The sequence below is a fragment of the Pyxicephalus adspersus genome, chromosome 7 (assembly GCF_032062135.1).
Source record: "Pyxicephalus adspersus chromosome 7, UCB_Pads_2.0, whole genome shotgun sequence".
NCBI lineage: Eukaryota > Metazoa > Chordata > Amphibia > Anura > Pyxicephalidae > Pyxicephalus > Pyxicephalus adspersus.
The window spans coordinates 59,459,563-59,484,287 of NC_092864.1; the positions used below are offsets into that span (position 1 = coordinate 59,459,563).

A 24,725-nucleotide genomic window follows, 5' to 3' on the forward strand; every position below is an offset into this window, starting at 1 on the left:
TCGTGCCTGTACAGTGTGAGACCGGGTCACATGAGGAAGAATCTGGAAGAAAGAAGATGGTGGTGTTGGGTGATATGGCAAGCCTCAGTAAGAAGAGAGAAGCTAGGACAAGGTGCGACTCCCTGGGTTTAGTTTGTGGATGGATCGAGGGCTAGTCGCAAGTAAAGATAAAGGTCATGATTGGGCAAGTTTAATATGTAGCAAAGGTTCTAAGATATAATGGTGATGTAATAGAAGGACCTGGAAAGGCCATTGAGTGTATGTAGGTTGTAAAGAGAAGGGCAGATCTCCGAAGTCTGAAAAACTAAAGCTAAATATTAAAACCAAAGAGAAATTCTTTAGAAAAAGAGAGAAATATTTAAAATTCCCAATTAAAACAATAAGCAAACTGGGAAATCAGTTTGCTTTTCTATTGAGAAATTGCAAAAGAAAAAGCTCAACAACAATTTTTAATTAATATTTTTAAGGATTTCAAAAACTTGGTGCTAAAGATGTGTTAATGTCTACCAGTTCATGGCCACATGATACTGCAAAGCATATTTCATGAAATATACATGAAATGGTGGCCCAGATTTCAAAGAGACTCTCTGGAACAGCTGCATACTATAGACAAGGGAGCCAAGGATGAGCAGGCAGCAGATGAGACTACAACTGATGCCATTTAACCCCTTTTGCACATTAATGTAGGAGAGTTATCTTCATAAACGGTGCATGTTAACAGATACAGCTGTGTCATGTGTTTTTTTTTTGTATCTTGATTAACTTTCCTATTAACAAGAATGTAGGTTCATAAAACAGAGCTAGTGGCATGAACAGAAGCCTGGTAAACCTAAAATGCAAGTAATTTAAAATATTACTCCAGACAAAAATAACACAATAAAATAAATAGTCTATCAAAAAGACAAAATAACAAAACTTTGAAGTTCAGGTTTAAATCACAGATGTCTTCTGCTCTAGTTTTCCTTTTATCTGCTAGATTTCCTCAGTCTGACAGCTAGGCTCATTCAACCCACTTCTCACCACCACTCATCTCTGTGCCCACTCTGTGATTAGACAATAAAAACAAAAGCAAAAGCAGCACAACGATGAGCGCATCTCTCCCTGTCACTTTGCACTCTCCCTCTCTTAGCATGTATCTTATCAGCATATAAACTGACAAACTCCTTGTCAAATTTGGGTACTTACACACTGGCTGCTTTAAAAAATACACTAAATGACAACGAACAATAAAGGAGATTGGTACTAGTTAATTTGATCAATGCAGCAAGATCCTACAGTCCCTTGAACCAGCAGAAAGAAAGACATCCTCTGATAGATCTTGGGATTAAAAAGATGGGTACTATTTTATTGGAGGATCTCAGTTTTAGTCTCCATCATTGTTTTGGCAGATGTCCCAGATATCGTGGGATATAAGGGACTCCTGGTTCCTTCTGCACATTAACACAATTAGAGTTTTTTTACCTCTTGTTTCCTAGCCACATCACCTTTGTGATCCTTTTTATTTGTTTCTTTCATTCTGTCCTAATCTCTTGCTTTTTGTATGAACATCTTCCTCCCCTATGTTTAGGAAGCTCAGAATTTCATGTGAGTCTTGTTTTATTTGGTGCTACACCGTCATACCATTTATCATCATGTTATTCCACTGTACCCTTTCATTCTAATGTCAAGTTATATTCTTAGCAGTTCTTTACCCGCTAACTTCCTGAATGATATATCTGGTGGCATACTTACTTACATTTCTTACCCCCTACACTTATGTTGTTAAAAAATATTTCACATTCATGTATCTTACATCATCCTTACTGAGTCTTGAATTGAGTTTGTAGAAAGGTGTTTTTTTCCCTATTGGATTTTGCATGTATCTTGTTATTTTCTACAAGAATGTGTTTTCAGGGTCACAACTGTACTATACCTGTAGTTTTGGGGGCTATTGCCTTAAATAAAGTATTTAAAAAAAAATAAAGCAGTAACATTTAAAATACAAATTATAGTGACTTTTCAATGAATGAAGCAGTCCCCATGAAGCCTGTACCTGTAATATTCTTTGGAGTATGGATGGAAGGGAGATATAAGCTGCCATGCTGTTGAGGACATCCATTGTGAGACTCTTCAAAGCTATAGAGACATATGTAAACCACAATTTCTTATATAAAAAAACCAAATGTCAAAGCAATGCATAAAATTATAAATTATCTCATGATAGTGTATTCCGTACAAATATAAAAGCTGACTAGTTGCTGTGGGCACGCTCCTGCTGCTTTCCCTCCAGTGCTACACCTAGATAAAAATCTATTTTTGCAGCACAATTGCTATTGATGAATATGGTTATGTCAAGTTATTAACACTCAAAAAACATGAAAATTTTGCTATTTATTCTGAAATACTTGCTGCGTAAATGTTTCCATTTCAGTAAAACAAAACAATGTATGCATAATATACATAATGTGGTTCGCTTCAACCAAGTAAATTTCCTGAGAGTAGGACTATATTCTGAAACAATTCCCTCTGTGATAAATATTATTATTAACAACAATAAAGAATGCAAATAAACACTTTTAAAAACCATTCTTCTGGAGTCGGTAGTTCTTCACCCCATCTGGTTCTGGTCGCATGATATCTGTTTAATGAAAAGCTAACTCGCACAAGGCTAGTTCAGAACTTCAGATTTCAGAAGAAAATGAATGTTTTTGGTATAGTTTGCTTTTCTTAGTTTCAATGGTAACTGTAATTGAAGGTATGAAGTATATTAAAGGAAACTTCTCAGGAAGTATAGATTCATTTCAAATGACTCATAAATATTAGATATAATAATCATCACCATATCTTTTTGGCCAATTTCTGCCACACTAGTCAATTCCCTTGTTCATGCTGATGTAGGTGACACTAGCTAAATTATGACAGAGAAAAAACAGTTGATGATTGTAGTAAATACCTAATTACTATTGTTTACCCAATACTAGACCAATAGGAGTGATATGTTTCTGCCTCCCCTACCTCTCTCCTCCATACTATAAGCTATAGACAGGCATAACTGACTGGGTGATCATGACACATATATATATATATATATATATATATATATATATTATTACATATATATATTAGGATTTTGCTTTGTCTGTCATTAGCTAACTTAGGACATCTGCACCATTTTGATAGTTGGTATTTCCCTGCAGATGCAATTTTGTCCTTTTAACTAAAAATGAAACCCCCCTTAAAAGCAGAAAATTAGGGAATCAGTAACTATATTTGTTGTTAAAATGTATAAAACCACTTTTGCCCATAAGCAATATCCAGTGGAGGAAGGCTTCACTCCCTACGGACTCCCTACATTCCATTAAGTGATTCCTGCTCCAGCAGTCTGAAGAGTTCAGCAATTTACCATATCTCTCAGCTGAGGAAGCAGACACAGCATGGCTACTAGTAATAGCTTTTTTATAACAAGTTTAGCTCAGCTTCCAGCTAACCAAAGAAAGCCAGCATGTACTAGATGCTCCCGGGTAACAAAGAAGGAGTAACAAATGGTAAGACAATCTGTTTGGGAGAAAACAATCCTTAAATAATTGGCTCTCGGTGTGTTTATTTTTTTACTATTAAAAGGAACAACCTTTCTAACAACCCATGGCATAAAAAGAACAGGACTTGCAAACTTACCATTCAAATACAACTGAGATGAAGAGGAACTCAAGAGCTTCTGTGAAGACATCATAGCTTCAAGTAGCGGAAACCATAGTGCCTATAAAAAAAAACAGAACAGATTAGCATCAGTTATCATAAATTTAGTTAGAGTTCACAGACTCACTATGCATAGAAAAAATGCTTTTATTACTATTGAACATCATTGTAATTCTCCCCTCTCATTTACCCCTCATATTCAGAACATTTCCAGGTCTTGTCACACTTTCACCTGTGCAACATCTCCAAAATCTGCCCCTACCTGTCCCCAGAGACCACTAAACTCCTTGTACATGCTCTTATCATCTCTCGTCTGGACTACTGTAACATCCTCCTCTTTGGTATTCCACTAACCCGGCTCTCTCCTCTACAATCTATTATGAATGTTGCAGCCAGACTCATCTATCTTTCCTACCACTCCTCTTCTGCTGCCACTATTTGTAGTTCTCATCAGTGGCTTGCATTTCACCTTAGAATCAAATTCAAGCTCCTGTGCTTTGCCTTTAAATCACTCCACCGTTCTTGTCCCACTTACCTTCATGACCTGGTAGAAAAATACTCCCCTACCCACTCTCTTTGCTCCTACAATAACCTACTAATGACTTCCTCACTCATAACCTTGTCCCATGCATGGCTTCAAGACTTTTAGAGAACTGCCCCGACTCTCTGGAATGTTCTTCCTCGTCTTATTCTTCTTGCTCCTACCTTCTGCTCATTTAAAAGAGCACTTAAGCCCATCTTTTCAAACTTACTTACCCGTCTTTTTCTGTCTTCTAAACCCCCACTACTTCCCACCACTCCATATCTCCCCTCCTATTGTGTGATACTTCCCCCACCTCTTAGATTGTAAGCTCTTCTGGGCAGGGTCCTCTATTCCTCCTGTGCCACTGTCTGTATCTGTCATTTGCAACCCCTATTTAATGTACAGCGATGCGCAATATGTTGGTGCTATAAAAATCTGGTTTATTAATAATAATATTATTTGATAATATATGTGAATTACTGTTACTCTGGCCACAGCTCTAAACTAGTTTGTAGAGGGATACATTCATACCTCAAAGTCTTTCTCTAATACTGATAATAATGATACAATAAAAAGAAGAAAAGTGAGAAAGAACATCTTGGTCATTTTTTCAATATAATCGAAATATTTTTCCAAGGGGTTGACATCCAGACTTTCATACTAATTACTGCTTAAAGCAAAAAACTTACAAACACTACCATTAAATAAGACCCAAGATATAATATCAGAAAATCAAAAATTCTACTAAATAATCTTTTATTCATGATCATAAATAAATGCTATTACTAACAAACATGTAAAGTATGACATGCAAAATCCACATTTTATCAGTGCTCCCAGTGCTTAATGACATTAAAATGATAAAGTAGGGTGTTCAATGACCTGACAATTTTCATACAGTTATGCTTTATAAGAGCACTACCCCATCCTCAGCATCACCACTAAATATTATACCTACCTGTTCACATACCGCTGAAATCTTCTACATGGTTTACTGGATGCCAAAAAGCCCTTTATTCAAAAATCTCCAGGCCAGACTCTGCTCAACTTATGTATGAGCAACATAATTTTAATTTGATCAAATGGAAAAGCGCTTCACTCTAAACATGAAAGAAGGAATGCCTTTCAATTGGTCGTCCTGGAGTTCTGGAATGCATGTGCAGAGTCTGCTCAAGAGACTTTTGATAATGCAGATGTAAAGTTCACAGGTAGTGAAAGAACTCAGTGAAGCTAGAAATGTAAGTATAACTTTGTAAGTAATGCTGAGGAAGGGTAGGGGTGGCCCTTTAAAGTAAAACTGTATTAAATTTTAAGTTATTGGTTAACCTGCCAGAAGGCCTGACTGCACTTTAAAGCAGAACTAAACTTAAAAAAATAAAAAAAACACTCGCCTGTCCTCAGTCTTCTTCCAGGTTCCAGATCTTTGGCCAAGCTGGAATCACGCAACTCCTGTGCATGTGCACAGGAGCAAACTAATTCCCGGCACCCAAGTGTATGGCATTGTGCGAATGAGCAGCTCAGTGTACACTGAAGAAAAAACTGCAAACAGTCAAGTAAATTTATTTTATTGCAAAAGGGACACCACCTGTGCCTTCTGCAATAAGGAACCTGCCTGCTTACATTTTTTCTTAATCAAGTTTAATTACACTTTAAAGAAGATCCAGAATACACTAAAACTTTTATTAATGAAATATTTTAAGTACTTTAAGAATTAGTGGTCCCAACTTGTAAATAAAGTTAGTACCCTTAGGTATGTAAAAAAGATCAACAATTTAAGCTATGCTTAAGACACACAATATTTTAGTTAGCAATACCTCTCTTTGCTGCTGGTTAAGTGTACGGGACGTCCTTTCACATAATGAAATAGTTTCTGATAAAGTTTCTTTCACCTCTTTTAGGATGGAAGATTCTTTTATGCCTTCTGTGGAAAAAGCTGGAATAAACCAAAATCAGGAGGAATGAAGGGGTATATCAGGGCACATGCATACAGGCTTTTGATAACATACAAATGCTTTTCCCTTCTTGCAAAGTCAAAAGTAATGTAAAAGAAGTTTGGCACAACTTAAAAGGAGCATAACACAGGTGTGACAAAATAAGAAAAGCTCCCTTCATTTGGGGAGTATGGGAAGTATGTGATGCTACCTTCTCGAACTAGTATAAAATGCAACCTTTATTCTTTATTCAGGCCTAACCAGCAAGAAGCTGGGAAAATAGTAAAATAGTCCTTATCCAATATAACAAACTTCCTCTGCTTCTATGATCATACCTAGCGATGTATTGAAATAAGACAATGTACCTGAATTATTAGCTCTCCAAGACTGGAAAAGATAGACTATCATGGGAGGACCTGGGTGATCCAGCCAGTGAATAGGAAGTGTAGCCTAATCATATTTATCAAAATGTATGTCAATAACATATTTGAGACTGTTAACAAAATTACATCATCATTCTGCGGTTTAATATCCTGTTATATGTGCTAGTGATTTAATATAAGATGAAATCTGGACTCGCCTACACCCATGTCTGGTAGTGCTAGTGCTACAGATTAGGCATTTGGAATAGGGTCATCCAGGTCTCTGGTAAAGATGGATTAGGTAAACCTGTTTTTTTTTTTCTATCATGTTACCAATTTCAGTTCATAAGCTTTAAACAATGGTTTTTATGTATATTATCAATTACTAGTTTTTAGAGCCACAATTCTGGTGCAGGAACTTCTCAAATTGGGACTGTTAGCTTTGAATAACAATATGTTTGTATCAGCTTAGGTGATTAGTTCAATATCAGGGTCAAGTGAGCCTTAGTAGTTGGTGAAAGTTAAAACATAGGTTAAAGGTTACAAATAGTGGAAGGGAAATGCCTTAGTGTTTAAAATAAATTCATTTTTGCGGGATAAGTTGGAGAAATAATTGTAATGTTCAGGTTAGTTTTCTGTTAACAAAATGAGGTCTTACAATTGCTCACTACCTAATTTTTCTACAAGTCCTGCTTCCTCATGCAAACACATAGTTTTTACTATAATGCAGGAATGCTGGGAAATGTAGACTGGGATCACTTATAGTCTTCTTACCTTGTCTGTTATACAGTCACACCTAACTGATCCTTTCACTGCCTGATTTTAGAGGTGAGAGGAAATGACATGTAGAGCATTGTGCAAGCAAATTGGGCCTATAAAATAGGTATTCTGATCACAAAATTGATTGCTAAACTGTATATGAACCTAATTGCTAGTTAGAAGTTACCTTGCTCGCAACTGGTTTGAGTTGGGCTTTAAGGAACAATTTGAACAGATCTACCTACAATTAGATTTGTGAGTAAGAAGGAAATCAAAAATATTCAGAGCAGTATGAAGGTTCATCATTTATGTACAATATCTTATTGTTTTAATTTATTCTACAACACAGAATAAGACTTACCACCTCCATCTACAATAACTGTAGTCAGTGCTGATAATCTCTCTTGCAACCTCTGGACACAAAACAGTAAGAAAATCATTCTGTTACACACTAAAATTTAAGATATACCAGTAATAAAATATGTACGAAAATCAATTTGTATGCACATTTTTGCAATCAAGGAAAATCAGGCACCCCTGTAAGATGTTATTCACCAGGAAAGAAAAGCAAGTATAAAAAGGAAGATATTAAAACAACTGCACCCAAAAGAATCTATTTTTTATAGACATCCTTAAAGGATAACTGTACTATTAGTTAAAGTACAGGTATATTGCTTTGTACCCTTCCATAAACTAAAGTAATCACACCCTTTTGCTTCCATGATTGATACTTAACATAACTCCTGCACAGTAAAGCCCTATTTACTTCTACCAAGCAGGCAGATGAATCCATCTACACTGTCCATAAAAATATACTGAGCCATTATTGTGCAGGTGCAGCTGGATGTGAACAATGGAAAGGAGCTCAGGCTGCTGGGATTATGGTATGTATGAAACTCTGGGGTGATAAGGAGGGTTACTTTAAGTATGATGTGGTCAACAGGAAAACTGCTTTATATGAAAGTGCATTTATTCTTTAGGACGATTCCCAGTTACTGTAACAGTTGTAAACCTGTAATATAGCATATTACATATAGGATGTGTACATGATGTCTCCATTGGAGGAATATATAGGAAGCCCATTCCAACATTGTATTATAGTTGAACAATGGCTTATCTTACCGTAAGCATAACTTTAAAAGCTGCCTGGATATCTCCCTTTTTCTCCAAGAGGTAAGCCAAGGTTTCATGATTATTATGCTTTTGTGCAATCTACAAATGTAAAACAACAATATGCAGTTAAACTGTCACTTCACAAAAAATAAAGGACTAAAAGTATTTATAAATGCCACTCATTAATTTTACCAATGTGTAGGGTCCTAAACTTCTTACCACAGTAGCAGATAGAAAACCCTGTATGGGTACCATAACAGTCAATTAAGTGACCGATTGTCTAGTTGCTGATTATGTGATCTCAACTAAATGGATTTAGTAGATAGAAAACCAGTCAGAGATGCTCAAAATAATAAATCGATGTATGATTTGGTTAGTTTTTTTTTTTCCAAAAAAAGCGAGTCTTGTAGGGTAGTCTTATTATGCAGTAATTAGTACCTACCAAAAGAGGTTCAAAGAAGGACAGTTTATTGATAGGCTTGATGACACAGGGAAATACAGGTTTATGAGCACCAAAGACTCATTGGTGTGCAAGTGGAGCAGGGGCTACCTGGTTCTGGTCCAATACCACAGAATCAGAGCTATTGTAGCACTAAGTGATGAAAATGTAATGCTGGTCATGACAGAAAGATGTCAGAACACACAGTGTATCACTACTTGCTTCATATGGGACTATGTAATTGCCCATGCTGAACCCTACCACCAGAAGCACCTAAGATTGCAACATGTTGGTATCCTGGTCTGATTAGTTACATTTTCTTTAGAATCACATGGATGGCCTGGTGTGTGTGCATATATGGGAAGAAAGTTGGCTGGCTAGAGGTATTGTGACTTAAAGGATCTGGTGCAAAGGACTTAGTGCCAGATACCACAGGAAGAGATCTTGTGGAGTTCATTGCTGTTTTGGCAGCACAAAGGGGCCCACACAATATTAGGCAGGTAGATTTTATGTTTTGGCCTATTAGTGTACAATCCTTAATTCCTTACAGGGGTCTTAGATACTTTGACCTCTTGTGTTGACTTGACTATGAAAGTAAAGTTGAAGAAGAACCCCCACTAATATTATGCCTCCTTTTATTTATCAGATGTGATAGCAAAAAGAGAGGATCACAGGTTTTAGACCACCAAAATACTCATAAAATTTCAATATAGAAGAAAGTTATCCTTACCTGAATTGTCTCTTCTAATCTGTAATGTTCCAGAATCTGCAGCATTGAAGTCACATGGCTAGGATCATATTGGCACATCAGATCTATGAAAAGCTCTGTGATGTGAGGCTGATTTTGCAACTGCTCTGGATTTAACTGCATGCCATCCCTAATAAAAAAAAATATAGATTTTAGCAGTACCATTAAAGCTATGCAAAAATATGTAATATGTTCATTTGTTTATTGCTTTTTCATAAACTAAACTTACTGCCTACTTGTTGTTTGCTAAATCATTGTTCCATTCTCTTACTGGGCCTGATTTATTAAAGCTCGCCAAGGCTGGAGAGAATAAACTTCCACCAGTGAAGCTAGGTGATCAAGCAAACCTGGAATGGATTTCTTCAATGTCATTTGCTATTTGCTAGCAAATGCTTTGAATCCTGGACCTGATCCATGTGAGGTTTGTTGGATAACCCAGCTTCACTGGTGAAAGTGTATTCTCTCCAGCCTTGGAGAGCTTTAATAAATCAGGGTCATTGAGTACATACCACAGAGGAAACATGGTTTATTGTGATTAAACAATAAAAGATACTCTTATAAACAGGGTTATAGTAGAAGAAATAAAATCAACAAAGAAATAAAAATAAATTGTTATTTCACATAAAATCAACAGGTTACTTCAATGTATCCACACAATTATTGTCAGTGGCAGCCTGCTGGGAGGGGGGGGGGGGGGGGGGTACAGCAGCGGATCTCTCTGGCAGCTTGAAGATAAAGCCTGAGACAGGAAAAGAAGGACAGAGATTGTTCTAATGCCATCTTGTCTCTGGGTACACACTTGACATGTCCACCCACGGGCACTTGGGGAAAACAATTCTCCCACACAACAAAGCTAACGACAGTAAGTACACCACACATGTACAATAAAAGAAATTAATATTTAAAAGAGCAAAAGTAGAAGATGCTTCCAAAACAAAAAATGTAGTGTCTGGTATAACCTTTGGCAAATCACTGCTTCATTTAATTTAATGAAGTGGTGAACAGTAATGAAGAAGCTGCTAAATCTCTCTAAACCCAGATGGTTTGTGATGTAAAATCCATAATTTAATTTCCTACTATTGCTTTATTTTCCTTTTTGTTTTGAAATTATTACTACAGAAGGTGTTCTAAATTCAGCAACACACAATAGCATCACTATCATGTAATTGGTGAACATATCTACATATATATTTGCATATGTCTAATTAAATCTAATTACTTAAAACCATTTCCAGGGGCTCTCATCTCCTGCTAACCTGTTAACACTTCCAAAACCTGAAATCATTGATCTGCTGTATGTTTAATATTTGAGGATAACACCTGGTACATGTTCAATTTCCTAAAAATAATCCAAAAGGACTATGAGTGCCAACTTCTGTACTGTCCCCCTCACTTTGAGAAACATTCTGCATGTATTCAGAAAATATCGGGGGATATGTAACAATTTAAAAATAGGGGAAGGGGCAAAGTTGGTTATGCAGAAAGAAGGCACTATTACCTAGTGCCTTCTTTTTGCATATCTGACCTTGTCCCTCCCCGTTTTCTAATTGTTGCATATTCCTATAGTTACTCAATGAGTGTTTATGTGTCACAGCAAACTAGAATCTATTTCCTGTGCAAACAGCAACTGACTAGGAAAAATCAGGGACAGAAAAGGTTAGGAGGGGCAGCATCAGATACAAATTGAAGTTAGTAACTAGAGAAATAGGAATACACTGGAACTAATTTAGGACTAGCAAATTGACCTACTGCTCAGTCAAAGTCTGAACACTGCTAAATACTGGGGCTGATGGAGAGACTCAGTGGGAACTAACTATATAGGTGTTATATTAACAAGCAGGTGAAAAACAGTGATGCCTATACCATTCCTGGAATGATGGAGAACTGGAGAACTAAAGAACTACAAGTAGCAGATCAGCTTTGTTGCCAACCAGTATACATATGATTACAAGGGGTAATATTGACACTAAGGCTTAGTTCACACAGTTGGTTGGGAATTAAATATTATATGTGGTCTCTTGGTGAGGTCAGGAGTAAAGGTTACGGCCTTTACATTAAGCAAGCTGACCACAACTGCTCCAGATGACTTCTAGTCTGTGGTCAACTAACTAGAGAACATCAATAGAGCCACACATGTGACCAAATGACTACTTAGAAGACATCCAAAAAAGTAATACTAATTTATGAAAATAAATAAATGTGGCAGGGGTTGGACCTTGATTTATAAAAAATAAACATAAAAATGTGGCAGAGATGCGAGGATTTTGGGGGCCTGGTTAAGGTTTCTGGAGTTGGGCTTAAATACTATTTAATCAATGTAAAAGCCAGTCTTCTCCATTTACTTCCAAGAACATTTGGAAAGTGAATTGTTGCGAACACTAAAGCTTTCCTGTCTTTATTTTTAAAATTAGACCTTCTGTCAATAATTTACAAGAAATCAGTTTCCACATTCATATATTTTTTTTAATGCTTCAGTTTGTGTTTTAGAATTCTCAAACATGGATATGTGACTGAATAGACTGTTAATGCCTACTGGTGTTCATCTGTCATTCCTCATTCATGATAGCGTTCTTCAAGAAAAGGACACTAAAACATAGCTTCCAGACTTGTGTCAGTGATGCCACATGATACAGACTACAAACCTTGGATCCAAGAGACTTCTAAGAAACTGGAACAATAATAGGCTGTCCTGCAATTAGAAAAAGTGTTTCATTATAGCCCACACTGCTAGATGTGGCATAACCCTACAGAGTGAAAACTATGTTTATAAGAGAACTCTGCATAGCAGTCAAATGATCTATAACATCACATGAAAAAATGTTCTTAAATCTACATTAACAGTAACTTTCCCATATACAGTATACTTATCCACATATAATAAAATATTAAGCAAAAAAAGAAAGTTATTACATTATGACAGAATTAGGCAACCTCTGCTTGCAGTTGCTAAATTGTTATCAGCCAGCCAAACAAACCACCTTGGGATTTTATATACTAAACTTGGAGAATAAAAGATATAAGCTGTTGGCCATTGTTGACCTACCTAACTGCTGAACAAATGTGAAAATAAAGAGGGCATGAGCCAAAGAGATGACATAGGAAGCAGAGTTGCTAAAAGGGACATTGCTGCCTGGGCAGTGTAACAGTATCTGTACAAAGAGAACCACCTCGCCCACTCATTGAAGATCTTCCCTGCACCGTCCTCATAGTAGGTGGCACAAGGAAGAAGGGATATCACACGGTGGCCATAATCAGTGTTTCAGGCTTGGGCTACTAGTACTGAGCAGTGTCACAGAGAAGAAGGTCATATGCTCCTCCTTATCTACAAGAAGCTGGCTGCGACGGGGCAGGAAGTGACATGGGGGCCCTGGCAAGGTGAGGCAATAGGGGGAAGATTGCCCTGTATAATTAGGAATGCGAGTTACCTGTCTGTCTATGGAGTTTGTAATATGTTTGTATATAACAAGGCTAACTATACAAAGCTACACATAATTTAGCCAGTAAAACAATAAATATAGCTGGATTTCAACTGTGTATTTAGCTGTTTACATATAGGGCTGAATAAAATTAAAAAAAATGATTTATGATGAGGCTTAGGTTGTTCCAAAAGACCACTGTCAAAACTATAGATGAATACAAAGTAATTCTACGTTTTGTGGGTTTCTGTTTTACATATAAAGGAACTAGATCATCACAAAATGATCTTTTTTGTTATTTTTTTATGAAAGGCAAACACTGAAAATGATAGGAATAAATCCATCTTCAAGGTAGAACAGATGACTGACCATCATATGACATGTTACAGAGACAGAGTCATTTGAAAGATTCTGCACTGAAGGTCACAGTGAAGGAAACCTGTCTTTGTAAAGAATGTGCTAATGAACTCATTAAGCGTCTGCCAGCAGAGATGATTCGATTGAAACGGTTAGAGGTGTGTGTGACTATAGACAGGAAGCACAGGATGGTAAATACATGCCCCCACTTTCATCTTTCTTCAAACGAGAAGCAGAAAATGCTGGTACCAGAGCTATTTAACAACTAGTCCTTAGCTGAACTGAAAACTGCATATTCATGCAGGTAGGTAAGATGTCAGTAAAAACTTTGCAGACTATAATGGGTTTTGATTCGTATTACACTGGAATATACTTTACAGTCAATTGAATTCAGTGTTATATATTTTCAGTAGTTTTCATTCAATGTGGAGCATCCTAGACAAAAAAGTGATTTGTTAGTATTTTCAATGGCCTGGAAAATGCCTAACTTTTAGTAAATATGGGAATTGATTTTGTCAGCGTTGTCCATGCATTGCTGGTGGATTTACTCAGAATTCCCATCTCAGAGGTTACAATAATTTTATGTACAGGTCTCAGTGCTACCTCTGTACAGATTTATACATTTTTTAGCCTAAATACATGTTCCACCCAACACTAGTGCATGTAACAGGATACTATAAAATAGGAAACAATTATGATTGCTTTTTGCTGTGCTCTGAAAAAATTATACTGCACTGCTTGGGGGGAATATTTAAATATTTAATATTCTTACGATTTTAGATTTACTGCATCCTGGGTCACCTAATTCAACAAAGCTGATGCTAATTTATTGTGCAAAGATAGGGTAGAAACTGACATAGGAAGCTTTAGTGGTTTTTCAAAAATCAGGATGTAGGTGTGACATCTACCTCGCTTTAGAGAGTAGCAGAGGTCTGTAAAACCATTGGATTTATCAAACAGAATTACAAAATCAATGCTAAGTGAATCTGTGAACATATACACCTTCAAATATGTACTGAGTTGTTTCTTGGAATCTTGCTTTATTTGGGTTAAATATGATAACTCTCTAATACTAATAAAAATATAATTACCATAAACTATCATATGCTGCACTACATAATTAAGTGTGCGGTGACAAAGAGAAATAGACATTTTAATGAAATTGTAAACTTTAAAAAGAACAAAAAAAAATCAATATTCCAGTGAATAAAAAGACGCAATTTTCAAAGTCTAAATAATTGAAAATCACAGAATTGTTGCTAAGTACATTACCTGGAGCTTTTCAAGGACCTCACTCAGCTGCTCATCAAAGTGAGTGCACACAAGGTCAGCTGCTTTACTTGGACATAGTGTTACCAGTTCCTAGATGCCACAGAAATTAAACATATTATGAGATGCCTAAACACAACAAAATATTACCTAATGTCTCATAAGACATGAAAACCCACCGGCTGAATATACCTAGACAACACTGGCCATGAAAAAACAAAGTGACAGCATAGGATTGTTTTGTAGAAACAAACCAAATTTCATATAGCAATAATAAATGGACAGAGGTTCAAACCCCTCTCTTCATTATCCAAACAAAACATAAATAGCTTTATACACTGTAACATGAAGAAGAGTGTGGGGCTTGCCGAATTTTCCTAAAGTTACATTTTAGATAAATATGAATATATGAATATATAGTAGTGTAAGTACCTACAGCAGAGGGAATAAGCATAGAAGACATCAATGTTTTTCTCAGTAAATATACCACCTAAAAATCACCATACCAACAGTGAAGTTTGGAGATGAGAGCATCATGGTGTGGGACTGTTTTTCCACATATAGTACACACAGATTGCATTTAACTGAATTAAGAATGAATGGAGAAATGTACTGGGACATTCTTGTTAACAATTAGCTTCCATCTACCTGAATGCTAAAGATAAAATAAGGGTAGACATTTCAGCAAGACAATGATCCCAAACACACAGTCAAGGAAATTCTCAATTGGTTTCAGAGAAAGAAAATAAAGCTGTTAGAATGGCCCAGTCGGTCACCCGACTTGAATCCAATTGAAAATCTATGTAAAGATCTAGAGATCAAAGATCATAAAAGAAGGCCCCTGGAACCTTCACGATTTGAAGACAGTTTGTGTGGAAGAATGGGACTAAATTACACTTGAGCAATGCATGTGGCTAGTTTCTTCAGACATGAGGAGTCTTGAAGCGGTCATTACTAACAAAGGCTTTTTAACCAAGTAATAAATACATTTCTGTAAGCGTGTTCATTACTTATTCTCTGTTCCATTTAACTTTTATACACATAATTTATGTATGTTGAATTTTTGTGTGGATTACTTGGGGTTTTAAGGACATCTGGTGTAAATTTCATGTCAATAGCCCCATTAGAAATATATTTGCTGAGAAAAACGTTGACATATTCAATACTTATTTCAACTTTACCATTTCCCCTATACAGCAAAGTTCAGACCAGGGGAGAGAGGGACAGCAGTATGGGACAATAAGGTTCTGCTACACTGACATGTGCTAACGGTGAAGATGCTAAGAAAAGACATGAGCGAGTGGGCGAGAGAGTGGTGATAAGTTATCAGTGTACAGCTGCTCCTTCATATACCAGTCTGCAGGCTGAAAGCGTGTTCCAAACCAACCTCTGCTATTGCATTTAAGGTTAAAAACCTAGGTATGTTGTCTATTAGGACCGCAGAGCTAACTAAATGGAATTACTTTTGCATTAAAAACTAATTATATATATATAATTTTTAGGTGTGTGTTTAGCAAAGTTCAGCACTAAATTGTGCAATGTAATAAGATGATTCATGCTTAATGTACAGCAAAAAAAAAAAAGACTATGATACCTTATCTTTATCTTATCCTAAAACTTATCTTTAAATCCAAATAATTATAAACTAGTATACTTAGTTAAAAGTAATTTTAACTAAATATACAGCCTATACAACAAAAACACAATGACATTAAAAATGAGTTTTCATCAAAATCTACCTCCATATGTTTCATAGCTTTGTCCCATGTTGACTGTTTTTCCTCAGAACTGTAGCCCGGGATCGACAGAATGTTGTGAATGTAATTAAAGATTTCTTGCTATAGTAAAAAAAGAAAAATGTTTATTACCTGCAAAAACCATGTGTTTGTACATGACAATAAGATTGATATGCTGCATTGTATAAAAAAATATATTTACAAATTACATTCATATGTCTTTATAAGAAGTTTTAGGACTAATTTCAGCTAGAAAATCTGCATTGCCCTTAAGGAATATTAGCACAAGTTTGAACCAAGCCACTTTATAAGATTCCAAACACGTTATGGTATAATAAATAAAACCTTTGTTGGAAGTGAAACCCCCTTTTAAAAGGAAAAAACAAACATTTGTATCATGAAATAAATTTACATTAGCAGGGAGGATAAAACCAGTAGATAACTTAAAGTTATTAATGTTCAGTCTTTTTCTAAAAGCTCTAGGTTTTCTACTAAAGGGACCTACTTTAAGACATCCTTCAAAAAAAGAAATTAAAAAGAGTACCTAAACTTATAAGCCTGTTATATTGATAGCATAACTATATGGGGGTAATATTTGTGATAAGTTCATCGCTTTTAGGTTTATAATCTCGTTCCCCTTGTTTTGAGTAAAAGCATTAATTTCACCCACGGTATTACTTATTAGACTAACTACTACTATCCATCATTTTAATTGAAGTAATTTCCTCTCAATACAAACTGATACTTGGTTTTATAATCAGGGTATCTTCAAGTAGTAAACTTGACATCAGATGTCTCCTATGTGTGTAAAAAGTCTCAGCAATATCATTAAGTCTCCCAAACCCCTGAGGAAGCCCTGCGGGGCAAAACGCGTCGGGTAGGAAACGTATCTGTTACTGCAAACATAACATGGTATATTAGAAGATTGTTCATGTTCATGTTAGTTCATGATTATTAGACTAGTGCACCTATGTTAGCCCAGGGTTAAAGTAGGAGACCTCTGTTTAGTTTTTAGTATATTCTAAACTAATACAATTTAGTGGGGTTTTTTTTAATAATCTTGCCCCTCAAAAGCATGTCTTTCTTTTTCTTTCTCTCCCACATACCATTTAAATTTCAGGCTGGGCAATTAGGAGTTAACTCCTCCGTTTTGGGTCATTGTTTTCTTGGTGGAAAACATCACTTTACTAACTAAATGGTTGGCTTCATTTAGCCATTTCTACATTTACTTTACATTCAATGTAAACTCTAATAATTTAGTTTACTGCCTAACAAACAAAATACTTCTGTTAATCTTTTTTTATCCATTGTTGCATCTCAGTGCTGCTATGCAATTTCTTTGCAGCCACTTCAGGTCAATCAAGGTGCCCTACAGCTATGGCTAATTTCTATTTCTTAGACCAGGGTATTTTATTTATTTTTTTTCACTAATAAACTGTGCCTGGGTAATGTATTTTAAAACAGCCACTTGTTATAAGAAATCCATGTGACAAAGCAAGAGCACAATTAGTAGGGAAAGAGAGATTTGTCACCCTGTAAAAGGAAGTTCATAAACAAGGACCTTTATGGTAAGCACAAGCATTATTTTATGATAAATGACAATAATAATTGTGTTTGAATACAGATTTTTTAATATCTCTATTCTCAAATAATAAAATATGCAGCGGTATCATGATAGAGTTATGGGGGTTCCAAATATATTTGCACAATATGATGTTTGATTTATTTTACAAACAGGTTTTAAATTAGGTTTCTTGCTAAAAGACGAGACAAATAACAGGTGTTGGGAAATAATCCGTATTGCAATCAATACCAGGCTTGTTCATAGAGTCATCCACAATCTATCCACACAATCAGACTCAGAGGACATGTTAAACACTTCTTGTTTTCCCAAGGAATGGTAAGCAAAACACTGACATTTACATTATCAGAACCTGCTGATAAATTTGATATTAAATTCATCCACTCAGGTATGCAGATGTTCTAGGAGAACCATTGTAGCTTAATGGATCGATTTAGTGTGAATGAAACTCAGCAGAACAGATCTAAGAAAATAGAACAGCCAAGATCTAAAGAAAGACAACAGGACAGATCTAAGAAAAAAAACAAAATAATGTTCTACATGAAGGCAAAGTACTAGAAAATCTAATAAATCATTGTGGGAAAAAATGCCTTAGTCAAAATAGTATCCAACAGGCAGGGAAAAAAATCTGAGCTATACCTTTCTTATTGGGTCTTGTAGATAGCAGTCTATAATTTTGTCATAAAGGTGTTTTCTCTCATACATAAATTCACAGATCTGGTAGCTGCAGACAGGAGAAAAATAAAATGTCTTGATCTTGTCTTCACAAAGTAATTAAAAATAAAGACAAATATAATTTTTATATCAGAAGAGTTGTATGAGCACATGTTGACCATTTATCACCTACCTGGGAACAAATTATTGATTGACTCAATTTATTTTTACTTACATGCACATTCCTAAGTAAATGTTAGATCATGTTACTGCCTTTGAGCCTACATCCTAAAATGTATACTTTAACATTACTACACATTACTTAATGCGTCTCCATAACAGTAACTAAACTGGAAGTCTCAGGGCTGTGTAAATGCACATGTAGACAGATGAACTACACTGGAGATCAGAAGCAAAACAGTAAGAGAGCATTTATCACTAATGTTTGCTGAATATTTTCCTTTTCCATTAAAACTTTACAGTTTGTATTAGAGCTGCATACAAATACTATGGAGTTCTTTTTTTTTTTTTTTTTTTACTTTTAGGAACCTTGTCAATACATCCAAGCTTTATTGGTGTTATACAGTGTGCTTGAGTCCCAAATGTGAAATGGACTAAAATTTGCATGTATGCACATAACCTAAGACTGCAAAGTTACAAACCTGAAGTGGGTTAACTGTGGGGGCGACTATATGAATCAAGCATTCGATACAAGTAATTTTGCTTTTTTAGAATTCATTTTATATTTGGATTTTGAAAAGAGTCTTACAACTGAGCTCGTTCTGCAAGTTGAATCAGTCTGTTCTCCTCAAATTGAACTACTCCTCCAGCCTGAAGCAGCTCGAGAAGAACCTGAAAAAGAAACTGCCCCGACTCTCTGGAATGGTCTTCCTCGTCCACCTCCTCCTCCTACTTTCTGCTCATTTAAAAGAGCACTCAAAGCCCATTTTTTCAAACTTACCTACCCATCTTCTTCTGTCTTTTGAAACCATCACTACTTCTCACCACTACAAATCTCCCATCTACTAGATTGTAAGCTCTTCGGGGCAGGGTCCTCTCCTCCTTTATCACTGTCTGTATTTGTCTGTCATTTGCAACCACTATTTAATACACAGCGCTGCATAATATGTTGGCGCTATATAAGTCCTGTTTATTAATAATAATATTAATAATAATACCATGTTAACCAGAAATGACAATTTACATAGGTAATGATTTCCCCTTGTGCTGTCCACTGATATGGTTGACAACACTTTCTGTATTACGTTCTTGTTCTGCAGCTTTTAAAGCCCAAAGGAGAAGACGTTACCAGCAAAAACAATAAAGTATATATGTGCTTAGTGTGCTTGTGCCTAGTGTGCTAGGAATCATGGGATATGCAGGCCTTTAATTGCATGAAATGTATAAATTGCAGACAGGTAGGCATGGAGCAAGGAACTCCAAAACTTTAAAGGAGTCTTTGGAACATCACTGTGATGTTGCTACATAGATGGAGATTTATAGGTGGGACGTATGTTTTTTTTATAGTTTAATACTACTGTAACTATAAGGCCAGAAAAAAGACAAATGATCATGCCTCAATATCCTGATGGATTCCCTATTAAGTCCCATGACTCCAAAGAAAACATAGAATTTCAGAGCTGAGGTCATACATAATCTTTTGCCAATACTGAAAGTCAGTACCTGCTGTCTTTCTGAATGTCTGGAATCATCGTCTGGACTGCACAGAAATTCTAGGACCTGCAAAATAATTAAACTTACCAAACTTACCAATTACCAAAAGAAGTGACAGGTATAGAATGACATTAGTATTGTAAGTGCACAAAAATATTTGAAAAGAAACTTATCCACCCACCCAGAATTACTCCACCGGCTGCCACTACACCCCCACACTACAACCAATAAGCCACTACACTCCAATTGAGCACCAGCTGTACCAAAAATTGCTGCTGAATATTACAATACCCAGACTAGTTAACTTTCTACACTGTAATGTACAGTTATACAACTAGGAGATTTATATGTATTTAGTATTCATCTTATCCAAGGAACAGCCACACTTTGGTTAGCAGAAAAGGAATGGTTTGGAAGCACAAAATGGTTTGCCTTGCAATGTGTATTCTCACATTGGTGCTTTCATTTTCATGTCACCCAGACACAAACAGAGTAATGTTCACAAATAAAGGCACAAACAAACAAAAAGAAAACCTGAAAAGGGTTCTAAGACTTCTTCAATGTATACAAAACTGAAAAATGCCTCCAGTTCTACCCGAATTAATTAATTTCAAAAGTTGATTTACTGCTATATTCAGATTCTCTGCTTACCTGGTCAAAGAGCATTCGGTTGACAAAGAGAGTGTTATCTGGTTTAGCAAGCTGCCGAGCAAGAAAGGTGAAAAGACAGCCCACCTGGGAAGGAGTAAAGTCAGAATTTTCCACCATAACCTGAGAACAAAAAAAAATGAATGACAAACAAGAAAACACAGAGTATAGTATATTATATTAATATAGTATGAATCTGGCATCTGACTGCAAAAGTGTTTACCAAATTTGGCATTAGTCCATCTGTGAGCTCTAGTATTAAGTGAAGTTATGAGAGTCCCTAGACAGTTTTAGTGCACCATAAAGTAGTAAACAGGAAGTATCCCAGGGCAAAAACAAATGACCCCTAGTAGGCGTTGTAAAAATGATTAAAAAAAAAATGAAACATTGATCAATCATTGAGGCTATCTGAAAATAGGCTTACATAGCCTTAATCTTTGTCAATACCCTTTACCTCCAGTTTGAAGATGTTAAAATGTATGTGAACCAAAAACTTACAGTTTACAGCAGTAAGAATATGCACAGTGGCTCATCAAATACTTTTTTTCCTCGTTCTTGTTGAAAGCACCATGTGAACCTTTAAATTTCTTCAGTTTCCTATTTGTTTGAACATGCCAAACACAGAAGCAGATCTAATCTAGTGTGGTTCCCCTGCTGCAGATATGAAATATAGGTGGCCGTGTCTGTATATTGTCTAGTCTGTTTTAGAACCACAACCCCTGTTTAGCATTGCTGAAACCCTGATAATGATCCAGTTCTAGTTCTTCTGTACTCTGTTCTCCTCCCATGCCCCCTTCTGATTTCTAGAATTCAGTGAGGAAACATATCATACCATCATTTATTGGCCACCCTCTTTCAAAAGTGACATTAAAACTAATCCACCCACCCAGAATTACTCCACTCCTAACCAAGCAGATCCAAGCTTCTGCTTTCTAGAATGCACCTAGGAAACATAGCATACCATCATTCACTGCTCAGCCTTTTTAAAAAGGCTGAATGTGTTTAATGAAGTAGAAGGTATTACGTTATGTAATGGTAGGTACTAGATCCAAAAAAACTTTAGACAATGTCTGATAGCAGAGTGTTTTAAGAAAGACAGTCCGAACTTCTACACACATCAGTGTTTAACATTCACAAAGCTAAAATTTGGGGGGCTTCTCTAAATTAATCATCAGCTGCTGAAAGCTTTGCAGATGCTGCAAAATAGTACACCGTGCACACTGCTCCTTTACAAGCTGAAACTCATGTGTAAAATTTGTCATGACATCATGGCCAGAATAACGTGCATTTCTCTTCTCTTTATCTATTATGTGCAATTATCTTGTGAAAAAAAATCTAATAAAATTATTCAGTTAATAAAATGTTTATTACAAAATCATGATGACCTAATTACAAGCACATAGTAAAGGACTGTAAAGATAAGTGTTAATTAATTGTGATTAAAGCGTCACCACTTTACAAACACTTACTAAAGTGTGAAATAGAAAACAACAGAGCTAAACAAGGTAGATTATCTGTGATCTGCATGATAACTGTCAGTTTAAAAATTGGGTAATGTTGTGCATACACAAACTCTAATGTATTCTATTCACATCTGTGTAAGGATTTAGGTATACATGTGAGGTTTAAATTTTGGGAACTACCGTTACTTTACTGTTTTTATAGGTACAGAGCTGTCATCATGATCCTGAATTCTAGGTTTCAATGACCCAGAGCAAGCATGCAGATAGCAAAGACCAACAAATCTGCATGAAAACACCAACAAATCTGCATGCAAACCCTGCATGTTTGTTCAAGTAAGAGGTTATGCACTAATGACCGAAGAATTAGGCCTGCAGTTCTGGAAATTATTAAACAAACTAATGCATCTGTGTAGTATTACATATTTAAAATCTATGAAAAAAACTTACAAGCTAGCTAACTTCGCAATAAAATTTGTTTTATCTTTTCAAGTGCAATGCATTAATACCGTTTTTTTATTCCAGTTCTCCTATGTGGCCATTTCTACTCCAAATTATGAAGATGAAGGATGGATAGGGATGTTTGCAGTCTTAACAATGTGAGTTCTAGTGGAACAATACCAGTCCTCCAAAAATGAAGACAAATTAGTGTGTATTGCCACCATTGGTCAGGAACCGTGTTACTGGCAGAATCACCAGGTGAAAATAATATTTTTATACAGTATTTATATAGCAGCAACATATTGTGCAGCGCTTTACAAAGTCTCTAGTTATGTCACTAGCTGACCCTTACAATCTAATGTCCCTACCTCAGTCATATGTCTTTATTACAGTCTAAGGTCAATTTTAGGGGAAGCCAATTACTCAAACTGCATGTTTTTGGAATGTGGGGGAAAACCGGAGTACCTGGAGGAAACACACACAGACTTGCAAACTCCAAGCAGATAGTGTCCTGGCCGAGATTCCAACCTGGGACCTAGAACTGCAAAGGCCAGCGTGCTAACCTCTGAGCCACTGTGTTGCCATAAAGCCAAATAATACCTGAAAACCCAGAACAAGTACAGCAACCACTTTTACAGTCTAGTATGTGTATATCTTAAAACCCGATGGGCAAATACATATTTGTTTTGGCAGTAATTGAGATCCCTTATATCTATTTTATCTGTGTATTTACCTTGCCAAGAGTTTAGATTAAGGTTTAGATCTTGAAAATACAACTTTGGTTCCTATAGCTCTATCAACAAAAGTTCCCTTGAGAGTAAAACAGCAACAGTGAATAGAATAGAGACAACAACACAGGTTTGTATGGTCAACTGCACAATACATACTATAAAACTGAGGATGGATACAGCAAATACAGTGCAGCCACAGATCATATTTGTAAAACAATTCGGTAATGCAACACTTTAAACAAAACCATCAGGTGCTTTATTTTACCTTTAGCAGGATATCAACAATTCGCTGCTGGTGTTCCACTGCTTGTTTATCATTAGTAAAATCTTCAAATGTCTATAATAAAAAAATAAAAAATTTGTACTGCATATTTACATATGTGTATGTAAAACGCATAATTCATGGATATAGATAGCACTTTTTCACTCCAGTCCACCTAAAATGCTTCATGTAGCGTTTCAGCACTGCACACTGCAAAGCTTGCCTTCAAAAACGACTTTTCACTCTCATGTTTCAATTTTAATGAGAAAACTTAGCACCAAGCTAAGTCGCTGGCTCCTTTTGTGTCTTGGATTTATTATTTCTGGGCAAAACTGATGTGAATGATTTCAGGCGGACTACATGATGAGGCAAATTAATGTTTGGAAAAAAAAAAAAACAACTAATGTATGTTCAAGAGGAGTCCCACAGACATTACAATGCAGCAGCACATTTTGCAGATCTGTCACATTTCCTAGTGGATTACATGATAGTGTTGATCGAAGCTAGTCAAATACATTCAAGGAAGGTAGTACATGCAGTCATATGTATGTGTAATGTCTGTGCATGAATTTTGTACAACTATGGAGAAGATTCGAATGAACCTCCCCTGCCGTCAGCTTATCTCAGATGAAGAAGTAGCAATCGGTCTTTAACAATAACAACAACAAAATTATACCAAATATATATATATATAAATAAATATATAAAAAAAATATATATTTATTGGCTGATTGTCATATACTGACTAGCCCAAAAAGCCCTATTGGTACCCCCAGAAGGGGTTTATAGCCTGATCTGTCACAAATCAACTGGAATGAGCAAAGATCATCTTGCCTATGGGGTACCTTAATATATGTCATTTCCAGAGGCCTTACCATCTGATGCCTTCTAACAACTTAATTATTATTCCCTGTTCTGTTCCCAGATTATGAGCTTGGAGGGAAC

General features: G+C 36.0%; 1 protein-coding gene across 1 annotated transcript in view; it reads right to left on the reverse strand.

Annotated features, from left to right (window-relative positions):
• The window catches only part of VPS8 (VPS8 subunit of CORVET complex), a 100,828-nt gene that overhangs the window by 32,185 nt on the left and 43,918 nt on the right, over positions 1 to 24,725 (reverse strand). The window contains exons 27-40 of the mRNA XM_072419111.1: positions 23,784 to 23,855; positions 20,890 to 21,009; positions 20,248 to 20,304; positions 19,334 to 19,416; positions 18,550 to 18,634; positions 16,332 to 16,430; positions 14,596 to 14,685; positions 12,193 to 12,239; positions 9,533 to 9,680; positions 8,373 to 8,462; positions 7,612 to 7,663; positions 6,013 to 6,131; positions 3,655 to 3,736; positions 1,983 to 2,115 (exon numbers count right to left, since the gene is read on the reverse strand). Of these exons, the coding sequence (XP_072275212.1) occupies positions 1,983 to 2,115; positions 3,655 to 3,736; positions 6,013 to 6,131; positions 7,612 to 7,663; positions 8,373 to 8,462; positions 9,533 to 9,680; positions 12,193 to 12,239; positions 14,596 to 14,685; positions 16,332 to 16,430; positions 18,550 to 18,634; positions 19,334 to 19,416; positions 20,248 to 20,304; positions 20,890 to 21,009; positions 23,784 to 23,855 (1,277 nt within the window). The remainder of the gene's footprint in view (positions 1 to 1,982; positions 2,116 to 3,654; positions 3,737 to 6,012; positions 6,132 to 7,611; positions 7,664 to 8,372; positions 8,463 to 9,532; positions 9,681 to 12,192; positions 12,240 to 14,595; positions 14,686 to 16,331; positions 16,431 to 18,549; positions 18,635 to 19,333; positions 19,417 to 20,247; positions 20,305 to 20,889; positions 21,010 to 23,783; positions 23,856 to 24,725) is intronic.